The 26,437-nt window shown below is 37.4% G+C and overlaps 3 protein-coding genes across 6 annotated transcripts in view; 1 reads left to right on the top strand and 2 right to left on the bottom strand.

Moving 5' to 3' along the window:
* Positions 1 to 3,979, top strand: part of pip5k1ca (phosphatidylinositol-4-phosphate 5-kinase, type I, gamma a) — a 32,480-nt gene extending 28,501 nt beyond the window's left edge. Inside the window, exons 18-19 of one of the 3 annotated variants that reach the window (XM_084417678.1) lie at positions 2,095 to 2,184; positions 2,305 to 3,979. In XM_084417678.1, coding sequence (XP_084273804.1) covers positions 2,095 to 2,184; positions 2,305 to 2,307 — 93 coding nt within the window. In that variant the 3' untranslated portion in view covers positions 2,308 to 3,979. Of the gene's footprint in view, positions 1 to 2,091; positions 2,185 to 2,304 lie in introns of all 3 variants that reach the window. The other 2 variants (XM_084417677.1, XM_084417679.1) reach the window with 2 other exon arrangements.
* A 152-nt stretch (positions 3,980 to 4,131) lies between these two features.
* Positions 4,132 to 11,279, bottom strand: hnrnpm (heterogeneous nuclear ribonucleoprotein M). Of its 2 annotated transcripts, XM_084417681.1 has the most exons (16): positions 10,937 to 11,279; positions 9,705 to 9,880; positions 8,318 to 8,370; positions 7,700 to 7,707; positions 7,521 to 7,614; positions 7,136 to 7,414; positions 6,897 to 7,050; positions 6,756 to 6,805; positions 6,603 to 6,663; positions 6,402 to 6,500; positions 6,264 to 6,305; positions 5,815 to 5,886; positions 5,622 to 5,726; positions 4,949 to 5,532; positions 4,621 to 4,672; positions 4,132 to 4,525 (listed from the first exon to the last, which is right to left on the bottom strand). In XM_084417681.1, exons 1-16 carry the CDS (start codon positions 10,972 to 10,974, stop codon positions 4,362 to 4,364), a joined length of 2,031 nt encoding a protein of 676 aa, XP_084273807.1. In that variant the 5' UTR covers positions 10,975 to 11,279; the 3' UTR covers positions 4,132 to 4,361. The 2 variants fall into 2 exon arrangements, with proteins under 2 accessions (XP_084273807.1, XP_084273806.1); XM_084417680.1 differs by lacking the exons at positions 6,264 to 6,305; positions 10,937 to 11,279 and having other exon boundaries at positions 7,700 to 9,848.
* Positions 11,280 to 12,444: 1,165 nt separating this feature from the next.
* marchf2 (membrane-associated ring finger (C3HC4) 2) lies at positions 12,445 to 23,972 on the bottom strand. Its single transcript, XM_084415866.1, has 5 exons — positions 23,802 to 23,972; positions 20,476 to 20,746; positions 20,134 to 20,338; positions 18,972 to 19,181; positions 12,445 to 16,019 (listed from the first exon to the last, which is right to left on the bottom strand). The coding sequence occupies exons 2-5, from the start codon at positions 20,649 to 20,651 to the stop codon at positions 15,861 to 15,863; spliced, it is 750 nt and encodes a 249-aa protein (XP_084271992.1). The 5' UTR covers positions 20,652 to 20,746; positions 23,802 to 23,972; the 3' UTR covers positions 12,445 to 15,860.
* Between the last annotated feature and the right edge of the window lie 2,465 nt (positions 23,973 to 26,437).

The raw sequence follows: 26,437 nt of genomic DNA, 5'->3' as shown, positions 1-26,437 counted from the left end.
AGCCATGTGGGCGGGGGGAAATAATAGTTGCCAATAATATCAATGTTAGTTTATCGTAATTCAATCAAATCCTGATATGAAGTCCTGCCCTACAGTATTTCCCATTAATTATTCTGTTTGAAAATACTTGCGTTATATAGTAAGTAAAATGTGTCGCGTTTCGTAATTTGATTATAGTGTTGTCTTTACGAAGTCTATTACAGTTTGTGATTCTCATCACTTCCTTCTCATTCAAAGTTTCTCTCTTCTTTGACTCACCAGATTACAGCTTTTGTTAATTCATTAAGTCTAGATTGTCATCTTTCCGCAGAGGCTACAAAAATATAGATATCGATAAACTTGCATTGTATATCAAAAAATTCAAAAATCTGCAGGGCTGCACATCACACGCAGTAAAAATATATATATCGTGGCCACAAATTTAGATTTTGTTCCAACGATTTACTAATTTGTTCACTCGTTTAAGTTAAATCATGGCCACAAACTAATAATTTGTTCTCTCGTTTTAGTAAGTCATGATGTACTAATTCGTTCACTAGTTTTAGTTCAATTATAGTCACAATTGTATTATAGTCAAATATATTGTAAATTATTGACACAAGATATTAAAAAAAAAAAAATTGGTTCCCATTACTTATTAATTAGTTCCCTCGTTTTAGCAAATCGTGGCCACGTTGAACTAATACGTTCCCCTCGTTTTGGTTTTATTAAATTTTTATTTAAAAAAGGGAACGAATTATTACAACGTGGTCACGATTTAGTAAAACAAGGGAACGAATTTGACTGTGCACAAGATTTACTTAAAGGGTTAGTTCACCCCAAAATGAAAATTCTGTCAGTTATTACTCACCCTCATGTTGTTCCAACCCCGTAAGACTTTCGTTCATCTTCGGAACACAAAATAAGATATTTTTGATGAAATCTGAGAGCTGTCTCACTCCTCCATAGGCTTCTATGGGATCGAAACTTGCCGGCCCAGAAAGTTAGTAAAGACAATGTTTAAAATAGTCCAAGCGACGAGAATACTTTTTGTGTGCTAAAAAGCCCAACGCTTCTGTGTTGTACGTCACACGCATCACACACATGACCAGCGTCGGCCAATAGTGAGCCTACGTTCTGACGTACAACCCAGAAGCGCTGCGCTGTTACACTACGTGAACTCACTCAGAGGCTCACACAGAAGAAAATGTTTTTTTTTGCGCACAAAAAGTATTCTCGTCGCTTGATAAACTTAAGGTTGAGCCACAGTAGTCACTTGGACTATTTTAAACATTGTCTTTACTAACTTTCTGGGCCGGCAAGTTTCGTTCCCATTGAAGCCTATGGAGGAGTGAGCCAGCTCTCAGATTTAATCAAAAATATCTTAATTTGTGTTCCGAAGATGAACGAAAGTCTTACGGGGTTGGAACAACAGTCCAATTACAAGTGAGTAATTACTGACAGAATTTTAATTTTGGGGTGAACTAACCCTTTAATATGAGGGTACAAATTAGTTAGCATTTTCACCCATAAATTTGCATCGTATATCAAAAAATGTAGATTACTTTTCCAACCTTATTAACGTTAATAACAACTCTTTTACTTGTATGTATGTATGTATATATATATACATTTTTTATACAGTTTTATACAGAATTCTTATTTTGTGGCCAAGATATATATATATATATATATATATATATATATATATATATATATATATATCTTGGCCACAAAATAAGAATTCGTTTCAACAAACTAAGTATTCGTTCTATCACTCGGTTGAGTTAAATAATAGCCACAAATTAAAAAATTTGTTCCCTCGTTTTAGTAAATCGTGGCCACATTGAACTAATTCATTCCCTTGTTTTGATTTAACTAAATCAAGGGAATTTATTATTTCAACATGGCCATGATTTACTTAAAACGACAAAAAAAATTTCACCGCATGTTATGTGCGGGGTTCCGTATCTATCTCTACCCACTGCATTTCTAATATTCCTCTCTGCCACTCTTGTTTCATGTCTGTCTTCCTCTCTGCATATTTCTACTGGCTGCCTCTGTGTGTCTCCACCCCTTCTGGCTCCCTCTGCTGTCTTGGTTGTGTACCAGCAGCCTCCAGAAGACAAAAGCTGGGTGTATTCTCCTCTGCACTTCAGCACAGGGTCAAAGACCCTTCCAGAGGACGAAGAGGAGAGCGAAACAGTAAGTGCGCAGCGTGTCGTGGTCGACCTGGGTTTGTAATTCTTGATGTCGACAGTTGACGATTAGTCCCTGCACATTCTTAAGCCACAGTATTCAAACGCTATTAATGTGTCCCAACAGTAATCAGACCTCAGGAGAGAGGAGCAGCTTCAAGGTTTGGACTCCTCAGACTCGTCACGTCCGGAAGCTCTACTGGTCGGATGCTACTGTCGGAATTTTCGCAACTCGAGCTTCATTTTCATCGTTCTATCACCCACTTCACAAACAACACCAAGCGAGTAGCAATACCAATGTCCAGATGTATTTATGAGGGAAAATTAATATATTTGTTTAATTATTTTATTTTGCTCCATTGTTTTGTTTTTCGTTCATTGTCTAATTTACATACTGTGAACGTGTTCTCCGATTTGAGCTCTGGGATGCAAGACTCCTCCTAAGAGTTGGCTGTATGCTATTTTTTATTTTTATTTTATTTATTCTTTTGGGCTGTAGGTTATGTGACCTTAATTTAAAAAAGAAAGACATTTATGCTTTATTTATGCTACTCTGGTTGTTAATGCACGTTGGTTATCAGTAGCTTTGTTCCTTAACCGTTGAAAAAAATTACAAATTCGTTTGTTTCATTTCTAATTAATCTGCGTTCTTGCAAATGATCCCAAATGACAGTTCATATTGTGTTCCATTTCTGTTGCAGTCTTTTAATACTAATTTTAATTCAAATTTCTGGAGATTTCCCCACCCCCAAAATCAGTACAACGTCATCGGGGCTATTAAGATAGGTTAAGCCGGAAGATGGGACCAAATTATTGTGTGGGAGGCCAAATATGTAAAACAATATGTTACCATATCACAATCATTTCACTATTTCAGTTCAAAAGTTTTAAATTGTAAATTCACGTGTATAGAATTTGTGTGTGCCTATGCATTGAGCGTGTTTGTGGTTTTGAGTAAGCGAGTGTATTATTTTACAATGGAAGTGTGTGACACTGATTCTTATAATGTGGCCAGTTGTGATTGCTGTTGTATCTAAAATAAAAGGACTACTGCAGCAATATATTTGTAAAGTGTAGCACACACAAATTTTGGTTGCCTTAATTTCTTTTGCCAACCTCAATCCTATTGTAGTTATAAAAAGATTCACTGATTCAGTCTTTTTTTCTGTCTTAGAGAATTTGTATATAGGTCTTTAAATACATATAAAATATATTTTAAATGTTATTTGAACTTTTATTTTGTATTTTATTTTACAAAAGATGTCCAAGCTTAGGTCCACACAAAACCCACCCATTCTTCCAGTGTCGAGGACATGCGCCATTTCTTGTGTTAAGTCTAGGCTTTCTTTGCATCATATGTATAAACTTTACAGTTCAGATTGTAAAGTCTATACGTTCTCAGACATACAACTGTATCAATCGCTTACTCTTCCAACAGTTGAGCTGTGTTTGTGTGTGTGTGTGTGGTCAAAAAGCTGTGTGCCCCCCCTCTATCAAGAGCATGACAAAACGTGAGTCTACTTACATCGATGTAAAGCATAGACATTTATCCTACCAAAAAAAAAAAAAAAAAAGACCACAACCAATGGACCCATGTGTACATTTGTTAAAACCCTTAAAATAAATACAACTCTTGATTCACAGGTTTCTTGTTGATTTTTATATTTTAATTAGTCGTTTCTTGTATTATAAGTATTATAAAAACAGTCAGTAAGATGGAAAAGGGCTTAGCGCCATGTCAGGTTCTAAACCAATAAAAAAAAAATTTAAAATAGCAAACTTTAAAATGTGTTAGGAAGAAAAATAAAATTACACTAACAATTTTCCATTCATTTTTAAACACTTCTTTCAATAAAAGCATCAGCCAAATGCATAAATGCAAGTATCGTCAGAGCAAGTTAGCCAGGTTTGTGTAACCGCACCAGATGACTAAAAAGGACCACACGTCACTGTGTAAGTTCTCAATGTTGAGATTTATTAGCAAACCTTTAACAAAGGCAATTTCTTGGAAAGCATCACAATAAAAAGTGGGGAGAAAAAAAAAAACATTTGGTCTCTAAAAGTCATAAGCAAAACTAAAAGTGTACCGTTCGGCACAAATACAAATATGTAACTTGACAAATCAATTGGAAAGCATAGTGAGTGGGGTGGAGGGAATCATATGCAGAAGGCAAAAGACGACAATTACGCATTTCTGTCGATCCTGACGTCAATCTCTCGTCCATTGAGCCGGTAGCCGTTCATGGTACGACAGGCTCGCTCGGCAGTATCCGGACTATCAAAGCGCACCACACCGCAGCCCTTGGATTTGCCATTCTCCATCTTTATGTCCGCATACTGCACAATGCCTGGTAGAAAAATGCACATCATAACGATTAATGAAACGAGAAACGTCAATGCAGAAAATGGATGGGTTTGCTATACATGGAAAAGAAAGTCTCACCACATGAATTGAAAGTGTCCTTCAGCATCTTCCAGGTGAAGTCAAAGGGCAGCTGTAAAAAAAATAGACAATTACATTACAAATGGGGGAAAAGTTTTATACATGACATTTGAAAGAATGTTGAGTCTTTAATCAAATTATAACAAATGAAACAACTTTTCTTGTCTGCTGATATAGCAAAGGTCGAGTGGGCAGGAACAAATATCAACTTTTTGCTTTCCAATCAAATCCTAATGTATAAACATTGCAATAACAGTTTGTGATCATACATGATTTCCTGCATTTCTTTATGATTATCTTTAAAAATAAAGTAAGATCAAATGCTTACATTTCTGACAAAGATTTGGCAGCCCTTCCTGGCATTGGCTCCACCAGCCCCTGGACCTCCTTGTCCAGACCCACTGAAAGGAGTGCCGAAGTTGCCGCGGTCCATATCAGCAGGTCTATCAAACTGACCACCAACGCCACCAGAGCCCATACGATCCATGCTGGTACCCATGCGGTCAAGACCTGAGGAGGGGAAGCGGTCCATGCCACCGGAGCCCATGCGGTCGAAGTTTGTACCCATTCGGTCGAGGCCCGTGTTCATCCTGTCCATACCCATAGGAGAGGCAAAGTCCATTCCGCCACTCATGCGATCCATACTGGACGGGCCCAAGCGGTCGAACCCTGCAGGGCCCATGCGGTCCACACTGGAGCTCATGCGGTCGATGCCTGATCCCAACCGATCCATACTGGGCCCTAGCCGGTCAAGCCCAGAACCCATTCTGTCGAAGCCAGTTCCTAACCGGTCCAGATCAGACATGCGGTCCATGCGATCCATTCCCATACGGTCTAGTCCTCCCATGCGGTCCATGCCACCACCAAGCCGGTCCATGCCAGAATTCATGCGATCCATTCCCATGGTGTTTCCTGGCAATCAATTAAAAAGCAAAATTGAATATAAAAACTTTTAAATAAAATTATTGTTTAATAAATGTAAAAGAGGAAACATCACTAACCCATTCCTCGGTCAAAAGAGTCTCCGAAGTTGCTACGGGACATTCCCATATCATTGCGACCACCAAATTCTCTATCAAAGCCACCGCCAATTCCACGATCCATATCTGCAATAAAAAAAAATTTAATAAAAAGGTTTCAAACTTAAAACTGAAGAGCAAACAAGATTTAAAAAACAACTGTAAACGCATTTACCATTCATTCTTCCCATTCCAGATGGGCCAAAACGATCCATGTTGTTCATACCTCCTCCAAAATTATCCATCCCTGAAACATCCAAAAATTATAATTACATACTATATACTTTTCATATACATGTAATTTTCATACTATATAAACTACGCAAAATGTATTACCGATTTAGTACATAAAATAAGCACATTTTTTGCTTAAATAAAATGTAGCGACTTAAATATATATAAAAACGCTGAAGATAATACTCTTCTGCTCAGGAGTTACTGCACAGTTAGTATGTAATGCAGTTTGGATACCACCCATCCAAATGGACTGACCGCCATTTGAACTATGGCATGCAAATCATACCCCTGCAGGTTCCTTCCAGATCTATAAAAATGTCCAAAACAGGCAAAAAATAAAATAAAAAAAATAAAAATGGCTGATGAGATGTCCTGAGAAACACATACCTCCCACTCTACCCATGCCACCAAAGCCCATTCCATCCATTCCTATAAAGAAAATTAATTCATGGAGAGGGGTGGGGAATGATGGTCAGTGTACATGCACAAACAATCCAAAAGATTCAACAGGCGACATGCTTTTACCTCCTGGTCCCATGTTGCCCATTCCACCCCGGTTGAGCTGGGTAGCATCGATGGGTTGACCGCCGGGTCCCAGACCAAGGCCGATACCGCTAAGACCACCTGCATGAGATTGTGGGAATTGGTTTAGGGAAAAAAAAAACAACTAACCAATTGCAAGATGACAGTTCACATGGCAAACGTGAATATGAAGTCAACACTTACGAGGGAGTGCTGGAGGACGATCTGGGGGTGCAAAGTCACCTTTGGGAAGGGATTTCTCATCCTGAAAATACAATGACCGATGTGAAGAGGCAGATTTGAATGAGCTTACAATCATATTACCAATGCATCGCTAAACCTACATGATTTACTTACCAGTTTGACATGCATGACCCTGTTGAAGAGGAGCTGTCCGTTGAACATGGCTAACATCCATTAAGGAAAACTTTATGCATTGCACATTAAATAACCTTATTCCAACCAATTCCACATATCAGAAGCTATTGTAAAGGATACAGACTGCTTGAACGGCCTCAATGGGCATCTCAAACGTGACCGTTCCCATGCCTCTGCTTTTCCCATCCTTATCCTCCAGGATATCAGCACGCACAACCACTCCAGCCATTCCGAACACCTCTTTGAGCTTCTTCCAGCCAACCTTGTAGTCCAGCTGTGCAGACAAGATACCATATGAACAGTCAGGGTTCACGTTTTAAAACTCAACGTTTGGTTACACAGTGAATTCAAACTCTTACATTGGCCACAAAAATGGTGCTTCCGATTTTTCCAGACTGGAGTCCATGGATTATCTCATTGGGAATGTTGGGGTTGTTCATGAGACTGGGAGGGATGTTGACCAGTGGAGGAGCACCAGGACCTGGGCCCATCCCCATGCCTCCACCCATGCCTCCTCCCATTCCTCCACCCATGCCTCCTCCCATTCCTCCACCCATTCCTGGTGGTCCACCGCCGCCACCACCACCGCCCCCATGCGCCCGATTAGCTTCACGCTGGGCAATCACTCCATCTGGATCCTGAGAGAGAAATACAGGGGGGTTGTTTATATAATTGGGCTGAGCAATAGACAAAAATAATGCACACAGTTTTTTGTTTTGTTTTTCATCTACAAGATGCACTCACCTCCTTGACCTTAAGAGGACGGCCATTCATGACATGTTTGTTGACTTTTTCTACAGCCTTTTTCATGAGTTCTTCAGTTCTGAACTCAACCACACTTTGAGAAGAAAGAAAAAAAGTGTTAGCAAGACAAGCGCAGAACAGACAAATGAGAAATGACCGATGGGCTGAACGATACTTACGCACAACCCTTTGTTCAGTCAGCACAGCAGCCAGGATGAACGGACAAATAAAATGGGAATGAGAGAGACAATTAGAAAAAAAGTCACAGGACATCAATGACAACTGACTCAGGAAACCTTTAAAAATACTCCAGGCACACTAAATTCATAAAAAAAATATGTATATATTCAAAATAATACTTCTCTGTGGTGTTCAAACAGTTACATTTAGTGCATAATTACATCCAAACTCAAAATGGCTGACAGGATTAATTGACCAGAATACACAACCGGCTTTCAGTTCCAATTACACATTCAAGCTCCATTTCTGTTGTTATCCCACTAGATTCGCTCAACAAATCATTGACGCCATGTTATCCTTGTTTAGTTACTGAACACCACCTGAAGTCCGAAATGAGACTCGCAGTGCAATAAAGCTACCTCTTAAATCAAACAAAAACCAGAATTACTATATAACTGGTTCCACACAGAACCGCAGTCGGCGTCCATTTTTGTTCGAATGCCACCCAAGACAACACATTTTGAACTCTCAACCCAGTCCTGAACATCCCACATTAAAATCTAAGAGTACATGTAAGAACTCAAGCGGACAAAGGGAGGTTCGTCTCTTGCACTTACCCTTGATTTGCCTTCTCCGTCCATTAAGTGTTCCACGTACGTTACCTCACCCACTACAAATCAGATTCCAGACGACACACACCAAGGGGAGAGAAGCCGAGAGAACAATTGGGGTTTAGAGCAGACACAAACGGGGGGACGGTGAGAGTGAGCTCGGCCTGCGAGTCCAGAGCCTCCTCCCCCAGCACCTCAGCAGCACAAATTCTGGTACAGGTCTACAAGAAGCAAGCTGTAAAATGTTAAGGAAAACTTCTTAAGCTGTCCTTGCTGGGATCCTCAACATCCAAGACTGACCAAAAGGATTTTACCTCCCGAGCCATTGAAAATTGGATGGATTGCCAACTAAGGCCTTTGTTGGACGTCAATGAAAAGGTCTGTTAAGGTTAACACGTCTTCGGCTACCTCCAAAACATTCAACACACCTAAACCGTGTCGATAAGGCATAAAAAAAAAGTAGCTAAATAAAAATAGCGAAACCTATGTTATAAAATAAATGTTTTGAAATTACAGAAACTGAAACCTCATCCACCTGGAACCAACTTGGCTTCCCAACTAAACAATTGGCATTGAGACTCTTGAATTTAATCGATTAGCCAAACCAGCTCCAACAAGTCCCGTTGGATGAACACTCAAGAATAGGATTAGATGCTGACTTTGCATCCGATGAGACTGCAAACCAAAACAAGGTCTAGTCTGTTTGTCAAAAACTACATCGAAGAACCACCTGGCATTTCTCCAGCAAGAACGTCTGTCCATAAGATAAAACAAGGACCAGCTTAAGAAGCTGCTTTACTCTGTAGACCTGTACCCCCAGAAATCAATCACACATCCATTTTTTTATGGGCACAATAATGAAGATCTGCTGCAACAACATTCACTCTGGCAAACCTAAAAAAGAAAATGCAATTTAATTCTACAGGCAACAATTTCCACATGAAATTCCCCATGCGTAAGATTCATTAGGCATGGAGGGGGTACTACACATGGATTGGGAAAAAATGTGACCACTCATGGGTTGTTCTGAAATACTATCCAACAGGTTAGGGTGAAATCTACACACTTTCTCCAAAGCCAAAGAGACCGATTGATGGCATCAGATTCATATGAATGGATTAAACTCTGATCTAAATGTATGTGCAGTTCGCACAAGTTTAAAGTGCCATCAAGCCACATTAGGAATCTTGAATAATTTAACTTTTCCACAACAGCCTTTTTCCCTCAAGACACTTTTCGAACAGCCTTTTTTTTCCAAGACCACTTCCCCATGATGGGATGTTTATCCTCTGACCTAAAGCAACTGTGTAGTTGGCCACCTTCAAAACCCCCAAAACTAAAAAAAGGTCCTAACCTAACCTGGGATATACAACCAAGCAGCACAAAACCTTACCTTTTTCCTTCATCAGATCTTTCAGCGTTTGCCATTTAACATCATAGGGAATGTTGCTGACAAACACACGGTATCGCTTGTTGGGGTTTCCGTAAGGTTCAAATCGTCCCCCACCACCACGCTTTTGGGGCCTCTCCTTTCTCGACTCATGGTTGGACTTGCCGTTCACTGAATTTCTGTATGGAAAAGAAAACATGCAAAATCAACAAACCCAGGAGATAAAACTACATTTTGTGTGAGCAGTTGTGTTTTTTGTATTCACCGTACAGAGTTTTAATTTTTCCACCCTAAAAGACTCAATTTGTGACACGTTTTCTGTGTTATACACTGTAAAAAATGTCTGCAATTAGTTATAACAACTTAAAATTTGTTGGGATAACTTAAATATCCAACTTACCTAAACTAAAGTTAACTGACCTAATATTTTAAGACAAGCACAAACACATACTTTTTAAACTTGAAATACATTATTTCTTAATCTAATGTTGAATTTTAAGTTGTGATAAATAATCACAGCAATCATTTTTACAGTGTAGAAATAAAATGTATTTAAAAAATAAAGGTCAAAAAGGGTTAACATTATGTCATTTTAAACCATCACTCTATCTAGTTAGATAATATAAGAATAATATTTGTTTTGTCTTTAGTCTAACAATAGCCTGGCAACAGGGTTGAGATCGTAACGTAGTTACAGAGATAACGTTAGGTGAAACTGTTAGAAACCGGTAAATATTACATTTCAGTAGATCAAATTTATCATAAATTGATTGATTTTTTTAAATATATAAAATAATGTTTATAAGTGAACGGTTTCTTAGATGTTAATGCGTTTAAAAAAAAAACTCATTAATATAACAAGGGCCACAATCTGAACAGACATGCAACCAACTTAGGCCAAGCAGCAAACAAAGGACGCTCGTCTTGTGCTTGTTACCTAACAAAAAGGTGTTTCGTATGTCGTCTATATGCTTTATTTCGTGTATAAAACACATTTCATACATGATGTTTCCTTAGCTTGTTTCCTGCCGTTGGGAATCCAACGACTCTTTGTTTCAGCAGGATATGAACCAACCAAACGATTTTGTCCTTAAGCAAAAAACCATGATATTTTACTGCAGCTGAACTACTACGATTATTATCATTAAAAATGCACTCGACATCTAACACTATTTTAAACATAAGAAGCAAAACGTCTAGAGAAAAACAAAAAAAACAAGCAGTTGTCGCGTTACCCTTGGCCTGGTTTCTCTGGCGAAGCCTCAGTCGACATTTTGCCTTCAGATGTTTGCCGTTTTCCTCCTCTTTCAGATTAAGCTGCTCTAAACCACTCAGACTAGGTCTAGATAAATATAAACACGAATAAAGTCGTAAAAACAATGCTCAGACGTGTTGCTGCCTCGGTGAGGTGATGTTTCTCCTCTACTGCAAATAATGTTCAGCCGCTGCACGAGTCCTTCGTCTGGTGAAATGGCGGCGACGCAAAGGGAGCGAAGCTGATATTGGAGGCGAAGAAAGGCATTATGGGAAACAATGTGTGACGCGCGTTCTCGTTCAAAACTTACAGGAACGCGGCCCGTAAGTAGGTGTTGTTATGATCATTATATTATGACATTAACTGTATAGTTCACACAGAAATCACCTGTATGAATTTCTTTCTTCTACTGAACACAAAAGAAGATATTTTGAATGTTGATGGACCCCACTGACTTCCATAGTGTATGTTTTTTTCCCCATACTATGGAAGTCAAGGGGGAACATCAACTGTTACCAACATTCTTCAAAATACCTTCTTTTGTGTTCAGCAGAAGAGAGAAACTCTTACAGGTTTGGAACAACTTGAGGGTGAGTAAATGATGACCGAATTTTCATTTTTGGGTTAACTATTCCGGTAACACGACTTTACAATAAGGTCAATTAGTTAACTACCTTAGTTAACATGAACTAAGAATGAATACTACTTCTACAGCATTTATTAATCTTAGTTAATATTAATTTCAACATTTACTAAAACATTATTAAAATCAAAGGTTGATATGTTAACATTAGCTAATGCACTGTGAACATGAACAATGAACAACTGTATTTTAATTAACTAGCATTAACAAATATGAATAAATACTGCAACAAATGTATTGCTCATCGTTAGCTAATACATTATCTAATGTTAACTAATGAACCTTAAGTGTTCCCACTATCCCTTTAATGAGTGGTTTTCTATTTACAAGTTTCAACCTCTTCTTTTTGTTATTTTAAGATCTATGGAAATAAATAAAACAAATACGAAATTAAATGTTTAAAACCACCTTCTAATCAAAGAGTGAAATAGGCTAATCATTCAATTCAATATTTATTATTAAAAAATGTGGCTTTCCCATAATTTCCACCACATTGAACAATTTTGCTTCTAATGTACAGTATTTTCAAGTTACATTTGTGTATCATCAAAGAGATAACTGTTGGTGAAAAGTTGAAATATGTAAAAAGGAATCAAGGTAAATATCATATATTGTTTGTCACTTCAATTCAAGCTGTTATTTTGTCAAATGATGCATGTGTGGAAAATATTTCTTTATACTTAGTATACACATAATGCAAATTATGTAAGTATCTGTTAGCATGAGATTGTCATGTTTTTTTCCATAAATGTTTGAAATGTCATTTCCATCACAGAATGCTATTAAACAATGTTGTGGAAATGACACTTTGGTGAGGAAAAAAAAAACCAACCGCAGTTATCAGATCCAGAGCATCATTTTTAATTTGCTTTGCACACTTTTCTTGGCTGATTTAAAGCACCAACATATTTTGGTGAGGACATTACAGACATCTTTCTCTTAGCCACTGCACAACATAAACATTGTAGTATTTGCAAAAGTTCAGAGTGATAAAAATCCTGTGCTCCACGAACAAATGAAAACAAAACAGAAGCAAAATGATATACAGTATGAATACATTAAAACACACACTGGCAAAATTAGAGATATTTCAACTGAATCAACAAACTATGTGAACATGAACCGCTTTGTAAATGTCTCCTTTTAAAAACGGCAACAAAAGCTAAAAATCCCCTCAGAAATTTACAACAGAAACCGCATTTCCATTATAAATTAGTGAAAGTGCCATTGTATTTAAATAAGAAAGCATGCATTGGAGGAACAGATAAGTTTGGTTTTATTAACATCATTTGAGCTGCTGAACTGCTCTTGCAGGGTTGCATATTGTGGCCAGCTCATTGGCATCCACTGCAAGTTAATACAAAATTAAATTAAATTATGAGTTCAACATTGTCCCTCTCCTCCTTAAGTCCTTCATATGCAACAACATCTACATCTATGTCTATACCATACATGTATTGTTAAGGTTATAGGTAAGAATTGCATTGTAATATTTTTGAAATTGCACTCTTGATGTATTTGCCTACATTGCAAAATAACCAGGGTATGGCCCAAAAAGTGAAGAAAGCAGGTGGAAGCACAACAATGAGACAGCATTCCTCAAGTTAGCAGTAAGCTGGTAAAGTCGCCTGTCGTTGGTGATCCAAGACCACTAGTTAAACCTCTGTGGTTTGAAATAATGGTTCAAATCAACCCAAAAGAGCAATGGACAATGATAAAGATGGATTATTCCTAAGACCCTTTAAAAATACCAAATAATGCCATCATATTTTGTGTATCTATTGCACAACTTTTTTCCCTTACAAAAAAATCCATTTAGAGAGGAACACGGTTTTACATTAAAGTTTGTATTCCTCTGGTGACATCTCTCCCACTCTCCAAAGCAAAATGAGCTCACGGGAGACGTGGATGGATGAATTTGAGGGGAAAACATTTGCATGTTTGAATTTCCAACTACAGAAACACCTTTTGGTTTTAAACTCACTTGATTTTGGTACTGAACTTTGTCAGCGCCGCGCCGCCGCGTGAACTACAAGCGTCTAACCGCAGGCCGATCAGCTGCGTTCTTTAAAAAAAAAAGTGGTCAGCAAATAATCCAGACATTCATGGGCCTGTCTGCTCCACACACACACACACACACACACACACACACACACACACACACACACACACAGAACCCTGGACCTACAGCACACAACACTTCTTAATAACAGAGACATCAGTTTATCTACACATTTACAATTGAGACGCATCAGAATTTACAATAAAAAAAAGTATGGACCTACATATCTTAGGTAGCTCATTTTATTAGCTTTAAAGGAACAGTTCAACACTGTCATTATTTACTCACCCTCATGTTGTTCCAGTCTTTTTTATGTGAAACCCACAGATGTTTTCCAGAGCGGTTATAAAAAAAAGTGGTCCATACAACTTGTGCACTATATTCCAACTCTTCTGAATTAAGGCCAAAATTGAGGCTGTAATTCACTGAAAAGCTTTCAAAAATCAACTAGGCATGGCAAATCAGCCATTTCTGACTCTAAACATAAATGCAAATTAGATTTCAGAGCTTCAGAAGAGTACCTCTTTAATTTTGTTCTAAAATGTACATTTTTGCACATGGTTCATGTAGCGGTAATGATTCGTCAGAATTGTTCAACGATTAAAATAACAGCAGTCAAGATTGGAACGACATTAAGGTGAGTAAATAATGACATTTTCAGGTGAACGATTACTTTAGTGACCTTTACCGCCAAAAGTTTGCGCACTTTCAGACCTTGATCTTCCACAGCGTAAGGTGCAAAAAGTCTACTTTAGGAGTGGCAAATGTGCAATTATTACAAAACTGCGTATCCCAAAGAACCATTCCCACAGGTTACATGTTACATTACTGTAGGGAACTAAAAGCTCTGATGGTTGGTGTTCTGCAGATTCTTCTTGCACCAATACGACACACAGCTAAAAGACACCTTGATTCTGCAGGGCCTTTCATGGACGACGGTTTTATTAATGCTCTGGCAATGATGTTTAACTTCCTCTGTTGCTTGACCTGCATCCTTCACAAGATAAACTGCTACAAAATTCCAAGTATGCCATTCTTAACCTCAGCCATTTTATACTAACTAAACAGCACAAAGAGCCAGAGCTTACAAAATACACACTGTAAACACACATACACATTCGTCTTCAAACGTACTGAAAATGAAGGGAAAAAAAACTGTATTAGAGCCATTTGAAAGTGATTCAGAACAATGAACTGTAGAGGTCTGTTTGCATCTGCACTTACCACAACTCAACAACAACAAAGAAAGTTGCCACACATTTGCATCCCAAAAAGCGTACACGTATCTACATTTTATCAGCTCACATCTAGGCTACGTTGTCAGAAAGTGCTACGACTTTAGAACCACCGTTGTGCTGTTTTACGTTGTTCGATTTGGACAAAACAGCCTTCGATTCGTACGCAAAATTGACACGAACAGTCACCAATTTGATGCGATTTGCTAAATGAAATAGGCATGCATGAAAACCTGCGTGTGTCCACGGCAGAATCATGCCGATGGTGGCGTGTTATTGCACTCTTTATCTCATCAACATCCGCTACATCGCAGCAGAAATACATCAGCCTCCACATTCATTGCCCAGGCCACCTAACAAAGCACCCTATAATACTCATGTCAACTGAAGCTTAGAGCTTACTCGTTCACTTAGTGTGTATATATTTATACATTTATATTGACTAAATCGTATAGGAGCCACGAGGACTAAGTTCGCGAGAATCGCTTAGGAGCGACTCCGTCGGGTTAAGATGGAAAGTACTTGAAGGTAGATGAGTAGAAAAACAATACATCAAAAATGAAAGAAAGGTTTGGTTTTAAGCTTCAGCAGCCGTACGTACTCAAGTCGTAATCCCTCGCCGCTGTGCTCAAAGGAATTGTCTATACACATAAGTTAGATTTCTGATTGTTTCAAATACAATGCATACTGAACGGTATGGGGCCTCAGCCTGGCTGTTCAAGCCCCAAATAAATAAAAGGTTTCTTTAAAACAACACACTTATAAAGGCTCAAAAAAACATTAAAAGAGACTGATGAACAAAAAAAAATTAAAATAAATGAAGTGCTCACATATTTAGATAAAAAGGATTAAATAGAAAAGAATGCATCCAAAAGTGCCGCGGTTCTAGTTGACGACGCTGCGTCAAGAACCTGAAGCACGCTAATACCGCGCGATCGGGCCACGTTCCCCTGCACCACGTCTCTCATACTATGGTCTCGTCTGCTGTCTTTTTCAGCAGCTTTGTGGAAAGCAGGGAATGCTGGGTAGAGTGTGCACCCTTGGTGTCAGGAATGAGCAAGCGGACTTTCTGATTGGTTCGTCTCCACTCGGAGTACAACTGACAGTGGTAGCGGAATGAGACCTGCAAAACAAGGACAGTTTTTGGGGTTTAAGAGATTAGAATGGTGAATCTCATGAAGAACATGCCTGGGTGACATTTCATGCCAAAATCAAAAGAAAAAAATGTGACAAAAGAAATTATAGGAACATTCCCTCCAACACTCATTCTGGAGTATGAGAATCATCACGTCAGGACACAAAGATGTTTTTGTATTAAAATCAGCATAAATTAAAGGCATTACAAAAAATATCACTATATATAACAGTAAACTAAGAATTACCGTAATGAGACAGGGTTTTTTTGCATTACGGTAATGAGAATTAGATTCTGAGAATCAGAATGACAGAATGATTTTTTTGCCAAGTTTCTAAAAATGCAATAAAATTTCAGACAGAATGCAATGATTGGACGAAAATGTTTTGGTCCTGAGACTTCCACAGAAGATATATGAACATGTTTTAATATTTAGACCACTTTTATTATTGAATGCTATCGGGATGTAAAGAGAGTTTCAACCAGTATAACAAAAAGTTTGTTTCCTACCCTACCTTTAATCGCGATCTGCTGTGTGACGTCACAATCTTGTAGCATTGTGGGCTATGGATCTGCCTGAAGTGTGCATATTGAGTAGACTCACTCCCTCTGTTTAATTCCCCACTTGAAGTTTAATGCACTTCAAAACATCAGAGGGGATTCCCTCGAGGGAAAGTGATTAGGGAAGTTCGCGAGTGTATTTCTAAAAGTGCAGTTAAAACGCAGCCCTTGAATAAGCTGGTTCAGTTGTGTTTAAATAGGGTTAGAGTTAAAGGGATAGTTCACTTTGAAATTAATTTTTGATATGTTTTAGCTTACCTCAAGGGCATCCAAGATGTAAGTGTCTTTGTTTCCGCAGTAGTTTCAATTTTTATATTTTTAGGTCAAACCGTTCTTGTCTGTCAGTCATATAATGCAGGTCTGTGGTCACTGTCTCAAAACACAAGCACAGAGTCCAAATTAAAACAATTCCCCATCGTCCAAATGAAACAATTCCCCATCATAAGTACACATTGATGGCCTAAGACACGAAACGAGCGGTTTGTGTGAGAAAACGAACAGTATTTATATAGTTTTTAGCTCTTGAAAACAGCACACGTCCAAATGGTCTGACGGCGCGGGCGAGTATAGATGTATACATAGATGTCGCCTTGGCTACTGCAGTTCATTGGAACGAAACTGTAGCAAAGCGACATCTAGTGTATATATCTATGCGGGTATAGATGTATACACTAGATGTCGCCTTCGCTGCTGCAGTTCATTGGAACGAAACCGTAGTCAAGGCGACATCTATGTATACATCTATACTCGCCCGCGCCGTCAGACCATTTGGACGTGTGCTGTTTTCAAGAGCTAAAAACTATATAAATACTGTTCGTTTTCTCACACAAACCGCTCGTTTCGTGTCTTAGGCCATCAATGTGTACTTATGATGGGGAATTGTTTCATTTGGACGATGGGGAATTGTTTTAATTTGGACTCTGTGCTTGTGTTTTGAGACAGTGACCACAGACCTGCATTATATGACTGACAGACAAGAACGGTTTGACCTAAAAATATCAAAATTGAAACTACTGCGGAAACAAAGACACCTACATCTTGGATGCCCTTGAGGTAAGCTAAAACATATCAAAAATTAATTTCAAAGTGAACTATCCCTTTAAACTCAGAAGAACAGTGATTCTCCAGGAACTGAGTTTGACACCCGTGATTTACACTGTAAAGGAGTGGTTACAGTGTCAGGAGTGAGATTTTTTGCAGTACGTTAATGAGAACCAGATATTTCTTTGCACTGCAGTATTAATAAACAAGAATTCTTTGTATTACGGTAATGAGAACAAGATTTTTTTTTTGGACTATGGTAAATAGAATGAGATCTTTTTTGCATTGCAGTAATGAAAACAATAAATAATTGTATTACGGTAATGAGAACAAGATTTCTTTTGGACTATGGTAAAGAGAATGAGATATTTTTTGCATTGCAGTAATGAAAACAAGAATTCTTTTTATTACGGTAATGAGAACAAGATTATAATTTTTTTGGACTATGTTACAGCGAACAATATATTTTTTGCACTGCAATAATAAAAACAAAATTTCTTTGCATTAAAGGAACACTCCACCGTTTTTTCATATTAAACTATGTTATTCCCTTAACTAAGACGAGTTGATACATACCTCTCTCGTCTCAGTGCGTGCACTCAATCGCTCTGGCGCGCGGCGACACTTTGATAGCACTTAGCTTAGCCCAGTTCATTCATTGGGATCCAAACAGAGATGAAGTTAGAAGCGACCAAACACCTCCACGTTTTCCCTATTTAAATACAGTTACACGACCAAGTATGGTGACACAAAATAAAACGTGCCGCTTTTCTAAGCGGGTAAAAAGGATAACTATAATGTATGGCGGAATAGCACTTGGGAGCGCTTCGACTCGGCGCACTCCCAAGTGCTATTCCGCCATACATTATAGTTATCCTTTTTACCCGTTTAGAAAAGCGCCACGTTTTATTTTGTGCCACCATACTTGGTCGTGTAACTACTCGTGTAACTGTATTTAAATAGGGAAAACGTGGAGGTGTTTGGTTGCTTCTAACTTCATCTCTGTTTGGTCCCTAATGAATGAACTGGGCTAAGCTAAGTGCTATCAAAGTGTCACCGCACACCAGAGCGATTGAGTGCACGCACTGAGACGAGAGAGGTATGTATCAACTCGTCTTAGTTAAGGGAATAACATAGTTTAATGTGAAAAAACGGTGGAGTGTTCCTTTAAGGTAATGGGAAAATGTAAACATATTTAACACAAAGGATTATTTCTTATTTACTTTCTATGGATTTTGGGAAGATTTTTGAAATATGACCCAGACATGTTCAGACAAGTCAATTTAAGCATTCTGAATAAAACATGTAAATCCATTTGAATGGTTTGTAATACACTACCAGAGTCCAGAGGACGTAGATGGTGAAGAGTGCGATGGTCAGAGCGATGAGGCCGACTGCCTCCAGGCGACTGTTGAAGTGCAGGTGGTCCTGTGCACCCCGTAAACACAGCCAGCCGGAGATAGCCGCCAGGGGCGTTATAAACAGGAAGCACACCATGTCACAGAAGAGGGTGCGCTTCTCATTCCGGGGGCCCGGGTCCCTAAGCCACTATTGAAAGATGATGTGAGGTTTAGTTATAATGTATAAACAGTAAGGGTGTTACAATATCGTGTCACAATATATTGCAATACAAAAATGCAACAATATGTAACGTGGATAGTACACCCAAAATAAAAAAAATTACTGTGTGAGAGTCAGTACTACATTAAACTACTATATATAACGTTGAATATAATGAATAATAATGCATGGGGGAATATTTGTGGGTCCTGATAATGCCAAATATCTTATGTTACCAGTAAAAAGTGGCCTACAAAGTTATTTATTTATTTATATCTTTGATTTGTCAATCATGTGTCTAAATATATCTAGTAAGTGACAGAGTGCAAGCATATTCGTCTAAAATAATTCTGTATTTTCAGCTTCAGAATCCTCAATATTTTTATTCTGGTGTCACTATTGTCCTGTGCATTGGGTTATCAGCACCAAGTCCAAGTCTATTAATTTACACCCACAATGTAATATCAAATTTAGCATTTTAATCAACAGTTAACCTTTCATCATGTCTTGGGAGTACCGCAATAATATCGTATCGTGATATGTATCGAATCGTGACATGAAGGTATCGTTACACCCCTAATAAACAGCTATTTTTTCCCAAAACCAATAATCGATATTACAATTGACATTCTTAGATACAGACCAGTTTGAACAATATTTTTACCGCTTAATTAAAAAAAGTGCCCAACAATGCTATTCAAAGGTAAAGTAACTTCTTTAAATGCATTGTTTGGATAATTTCTCAACTGAGACATGTGTAGCTTAATTAGACTTGACAAATCAAGGATATAAATAAATAAATAACTTTTCAGAAGTAGAAATGGCATAAATAACAACAATAATAATGACAATTATTATTACAAATTTATATATGTAAATGTACAATGGAAAAGTGAGGCGGAGCCATGCAGACGTGGCTAAAGGCATTAACCTTTGTTACCTCTGTGAGGGGTCGGGGCCGGCGCTCAATGGTGAACTCGGTGTGGCACAGCTCACAGTAGCTGGTGTTAGAGGAGGACAGCCACTTCTCCAGGCAGCTCTTGTGGACCGTGCCCAACGTGCCTGTGCAGTCGCATGGTGAGAGAAGCCCCTCGCTGTTGCACACGTCTTGACCCTCGTGGCAGATCCGACAAATTGGCCGATCACTAACAGAGAACAAAGTTAACAGCTTTATCTCTAGGTCACGGAAATGAGCATCACGTGACTGAATTTGTCAAACCTACTATGTTAAATTGCATGCTTAATAATAATATTACACTAAATATTGTTTCGATTTGTTTACCTCTGGGTGCCCAGGGCTTTGATAACAGTAGATAGCAGACGTCCATCCTTGGCCGTGACCTGGGTGACGTATTGGGCCCGGCGGTTGTCAGCCTCCTCCACGGTTTTGGACAGGGCAGCGTTGCCAGTGCAGTCACACAGGGAGCCTGGGAGGTGGCAACACTCCCCTGTGGTCATTTCGGGGCCGTCCAGGAGGGCGGGGGGCAGGGGAACACCGGGGGGAATCAGGGAGCAGCCTCGCTCCCACACCTCAAGTCACAAAGACCCTACCACTGCAGAGAGAAGGAACATTTACACTGTAATTTTGAGGGGGAACAGCCAGTTTTGGCAAAATTTTGCAGGCAAACTGGTAAATTGTCTATCATCAATAGTGTAGTGATATATGAAGCCCATAGCCCACACAGGAGTCAATGCTGTAAAATCCATGTGATCAACTGAAACCAATGCAAAATATGCATGAGTAAATATCTCACCTATATGCAAATTTCCAGATTGCGTGGATTTGTAATGAAATGACTTGATTTCACTCACAAAAATTCATTGAACAACAGAAAACGCGACTACACCTTAATTATATAACTATACTTTGAGCTATTAACGAAATATTACGTGTTCACTACAAGTTTAGTTCAATAAACAGCATTTGTTGCCACAAAAAATATCTTGTCCATCCTTTTCTTACAAAACAAACAAAAATCTGAGTTACAGTGAGATACCAGCAAAGGAAGTGAATGTGGCCAATTTGTAAATGATAAAATACTTACTGTTTCAATAGTATAGCTACAAAAACAATGTTTTTTTTGTGTGTTTGTTTTACAATTTAAAGGCCAATTCACACCGCACAGACAAACGGCAACAAACAAGTTACCCGTTGGTAACTCTGACCAACTCCAACAGACGCCAACAGGGGTACACACTGATCCAACAAAACACAACAAAGGTGTTTGTTGGCGTTTGTCTGTGCGGCCTTTACAGGGGTAAACCCTAAAATGATTAATTAAAAAGCTTTACAGCTCAAATAATAAATGAGTTTTAACAGAAAAAAATATTGTAAGTGAATTAATAAAATTATAAGCTCCGCATTTGTGCTTTTAAATCATCCATTGTAAGTGCCTAACTGTAACTATGTTTTTTGCTTTTTTTTTTTAGGAAGAGACGAGTCAAAAATAATAATAACAAACAAACAAACAAACAAACTGTCTGTAATTTTTATTATAGGTATTCTTCAACTGTGAGTGACGGAATCGAAAGCAAAAATCCAGAAAATGACATTGTATGATTTTTAAATAATTAATTTGCATTTTATTGCATGACATAAGTATTTGATCACCTACCAACCAGTAAGAATTCCGGCTCTCACAGACCTATTCGTTTTTCTTTAAGAAGCCCTCCTGTTCTCCACTCATTACCTGTATTAAAGGGATAGTTCACCCAAAAATGAAAATTCTGTCATCATTTACTCACCCTCAAGTTGTTTCAAACCTGTATGAATTTCTAAAAAGAAGATATTTAGAAAAATGTCTGTAACCAAACAGTTGATGGACCCCATTGACTTCCATAGTATTTTTACTATGGAAGTCAATGGGGTCCATCGTTTGGTTACCGACTTTCTTCAAAATATCTTATTTTGTGTTCAGCAGAAGAAAGAAAGTCATACAGGTTTGGAACAACTTGAGGAAGAGTAAATGATGACAGAATTTTCATTTTTGGGTGAACTATCCCTTTAACTGCACCAGTTTGAACTCGTTACCTGTATTTAAGACACACTCAATCAATGTACCTATGATAAAAATTACAGACCTCGACATGCTTTGTAAGTAGGAAAACCTGCAAAATCAGCAGTGTATCAAACACTTGTTCTCCCCACTGTGTATATATATATTTTTTTTTTTTTAAATACGTTTATTTTGTAATTTAGAGTTTATTTTCAGGACCATATTTTACTTTTAAACATGCACTATAAAAGTCCCACCAAAAAAAAGGATGAATTGTCCACTATAATCCCAAACTTAGTCTCAGAAACATTTTAAAATCAAAAACCTGATTTTAATTGATTTCAGAGCTTGACAATCATAATCACTACATGCTTTCATTCTATATAAAAAGAATTTTTAACACAGTATGTCATTATAATCAGTGTTGGGTAAGTCATAATTACAATAAAAGTCACAAGCTACTAATTGCATCTTCAACCGTGTAATTAGATTACTGTACTAATTAGACCTACTCTCTCTCAAATGTAATGCATTACTTATTACAAATTGCTTTCTAAATCCCATATCAACCTCAACCAGTTGAACAATACAGAGATAGACATGAAACTGCTCTTTTAATTCTTTCAAGTAAATAATATAAACTTGCATAAATTATTCCTGAACTGACCACAGTATTTAAAGGGAGAAGGTTACATTAAAAACAAAAACAAAAATGTCAAGGGACTAAAGAAAACCTAGTGAGCGGTCTACCTTTGACAGCATTATTTAACACATCTTTTGTGGGATGGCAACTTGCTGGACTATGAAATCTAAATCAAACCAACATCATAACATGGGACTGTATGGACAGAAAAACAGAGAAATGAACAGCATAAATGCACTGACATTTTAGATTAAAGGCTCCCCAAACTGCAAATTAAACACACATTTCTCCCAATGTATAGATTTCAGACTATTATTTTAAACAGAAATAGAAAACGGACCGGTGCTTCAGAGTTTTCGTCAACAGCTTTGTGATTAACCGTCTTTCGAGAAGTGCCTATTGTTATTATATCTAAGGGCTGTTCATTGCTCATGTGGAGCTTTACGTATTTTATGATGAAAAAAATATGGTTTGATCTGAGAATCATACTTTAACTTAAACACTTGTCTTTAATTTAGCAACAGTGAACAAAATGTGTTTATGCATTAATTCCTGTAATATTTCATTTTTCAGTTTAGTGTAAGAACGTGCACTTTAATACCCTGTATGTTATATTTTTATCCCCCAAGATATTAAATCCACTACTTGTGCTGCCATAGTGCCAGTCCACATTGAAACCATCTGATCTGGTTTGATCTGTCTGACACTGGTCTTGGGTGGGCCTTTGGCACACACCACAAGCTGCAAATGAAACATAAATGTCCTCTAACACAGCGCTAAATGTTGTATAGATTTCAGACTATTCGTTTAAATTGAAATTAAACCGATTCTATACGTATTAAGACACAGTCAGGGTGAATGTGGAATAATGCAGCTGCATTAGGCTGCTAGTTACATTAGCCATGTAGCAAAATATACCACCAAAGCCTGGGATTATAGATTAAAACAACATTTCTCGTCTAATCTTACCTTCTGAATCTCCATGTTGAGCTGTTGTGTTTAAATGTGAATTCCTTTTGAAAATGACGCTTGTTTTCAAACGATAAGGTAAAAGTACAAGCCTTGTTTTGGGTTTGATCCTTTCAGCAAACGACTCGGCTCGGTTCGGCCTCCTACCGACGTCTCTGATTAGCGCTGTGTAGTGTTTACGACAAGAGCGTAGAAGGAGGAGCTTCTGTACGCAGCGCTGCTTCGGGATTTACGTAAACAGCTTTGTGAATAACCGTTTTCCGAGAAGTGCTCGGTGTTGTTTCTAATGACTGTTCACTTCTCATGAGGAGCTTTTATGTGTTGTGATGGAAATATGGTTTGATTTGAGAATCATTCTTTAACTTAAATACTTTCTTTATTTTTTAGCAATAGTGAACAAAATGTGTTGACGCATTACTTACTGTAATATTTAATTTTTCGGTATTGTGCATAAGAATGTGCACTTTTATTACGTCTTTTTTAGTTTTTACCAAATTGTTTAAAAAATGTAATCTAAAATTGTTTTTGTTTTTTTCTTCAAAAAATGATTAGGTTTTTAATTTTGTGTTTAATTTACGTGCTTTATGTGATTTTTATCAGATTGTTTAATGTTCAGAATCATTCTTTAACGTAAAAATACTTGTCTTTTTAGTATATTTTTAGCAAGTGAACAGTTTATGACAAACTTAATTTATTATTCCATTTTTAGTGCTTAAGATACACTTTAATTCCTGAGTTTTGAAGAAATGTCATCTAAAAATCTTAATTTTATTTCTTTTGATGATTGAAGTGTCTTGGGTCAATTATTTTCGCATGCAATTTTTACCAATTCTTGGATTTAAACACTTGAATTAAAACTAGTTTAAAATCCTAAATAGCAACTGTATAATGCTTTTTCTTATTAACAAAGCCATAATAAAATAAAAAAAAACATCAAGACATGAATTTTGACATAGATAAACCATTGTTATTTTAGTTCATTATAGATTCATTAATATTTTGAATTAGCTTTTATTTTGATATATTTTTAGTTCTCATGTTCATTTTAGTTTAATATTTAGCAATTTCATTATGTGCTTTTGTCATTTCTTTTTTAAATATTAATATTTAGGTTTAATTTATTTTTATTTCAGTTTTAGTTATTTTTTCCCAGTTCCCAGTTTTTTCCCATTAATTTTAGTGTTTCAACAAACTTATTTCAGTTTATTTTCTAGTCAACTTCTCATTTAATTTAGAGTTTATCAACGAGTAGGCTATATTTATATTTTACTTTATGTCAACTTTATTTTAATTAAGAGAAATGTTTTTAATAGTTTTAGGGTACATTTACATGACAACAATGTACTAAAAATGGAAAAGTGTTTCCTTCGCGTTTTTTCGTGTACAGACGACAACATTGTCAAAACGATCCCTGTTCACATGGATCTGCAAAAACTATTAAAAACGCTGTATTATTCATGCTAGGCCAGTAGTTGGCGATGTCACTGTAAAGAAAAACAACACGACTAGATTGAACACGTAATACACATGCGTATGACGTCACCGTTTTCACAAATTCACGTTTGTTGTAAATGTAGTTTAAACGGAGACATTAATGGTATAATTTTCAAAAACGTATCCTTTGAAACCTGTTTTCAAAAGTTTGTATTTTCCCACAAAACGCTGTTGTCGTGTAAATGAACGGCTGAAACGCATAAAAAGTTGTACGGTTTTAGTTGAAAACAGTGTCATGTGTTAATGATAACCCCGAACAAGTCTGAGGTCTTAATTTGTATTTATCCAGGTGCATTCCTTGTGACATGGAAACTAAGGGGCCGTTTATGCGACAGAAAACTTTTATGTGTTTTGTCTGATTATTTACACGACAATGGCATTTTGGGGGCCTGAAAATGCAAACTTTTGAAAATTTGTTTAATTTGTTTAATTTGTTGAATATGATGCCGTTATCACCTCAGTGTAAACTACAAAAACACGAATTTGTGAAAACGGTGACGTCATGCGCATGCATTTTACATGTTCAGTCTATATGTGCGTAGATTCTTCACAAAGTGACATCGCCAACTACTGGCCTGGCGTTATAATACAGCGTTTTTAGATCGTTTCTCATCTGTACATAACCCTCATAAGACCCACGAGTCATGCCAACCATGACACATGGTTATTTGTCATGACACTTATTTTAGGTACAGATTCAATTGACTGAACATGTAAAATGCATGCGCAGGTGCGTGGGTGGCCTACAGTTTCTTTAGTTATGCAATTATAACATTGAAAAATGACCTGAAAAGCTCTCTTCATTCCACAAACAAATGCTTCTGGCTTGGTCTCTTATAAAACACAACTTTTCCCCACATTCATATTTCATATGGAACAATCATACTATTCTCTATAAAAACAAGTCCTTATTTTTTCAAAACTGGCATGGTAACAATATTACGTTAGTACGTGATCTTTTTAATGAAGATGGGTGTCTATATACATATGGCGAATTCCTGGAAAAATTTAATTTTCCTGTCACGCCTAGAGAATTTGCCATCGTTTTCGATGCTATTCCCACAGGTGTTATTACATTGTTTAGAGGTTTGGATAGGACTTTGTTTACCACACCACCTATTTTTGATCCCACTCAAACAATG

This window comes from Rutilus rutilus (genome assembly GCF_951802725.1).
Source record: "Rutilus rutilus genome assembly, chromosome: 8".
In the NCBI taxonomy this organism is placed as follows: domain Eukaryota; kingdom Metazoa; phylum Chordata; class Actinopteri; order Cypriniformes; family Leuciscidae; genus Rutilus; species Rutilus rutilus.
This window is presented reverse-complemented; position numbering and strand designations above follow the sequence as displayed.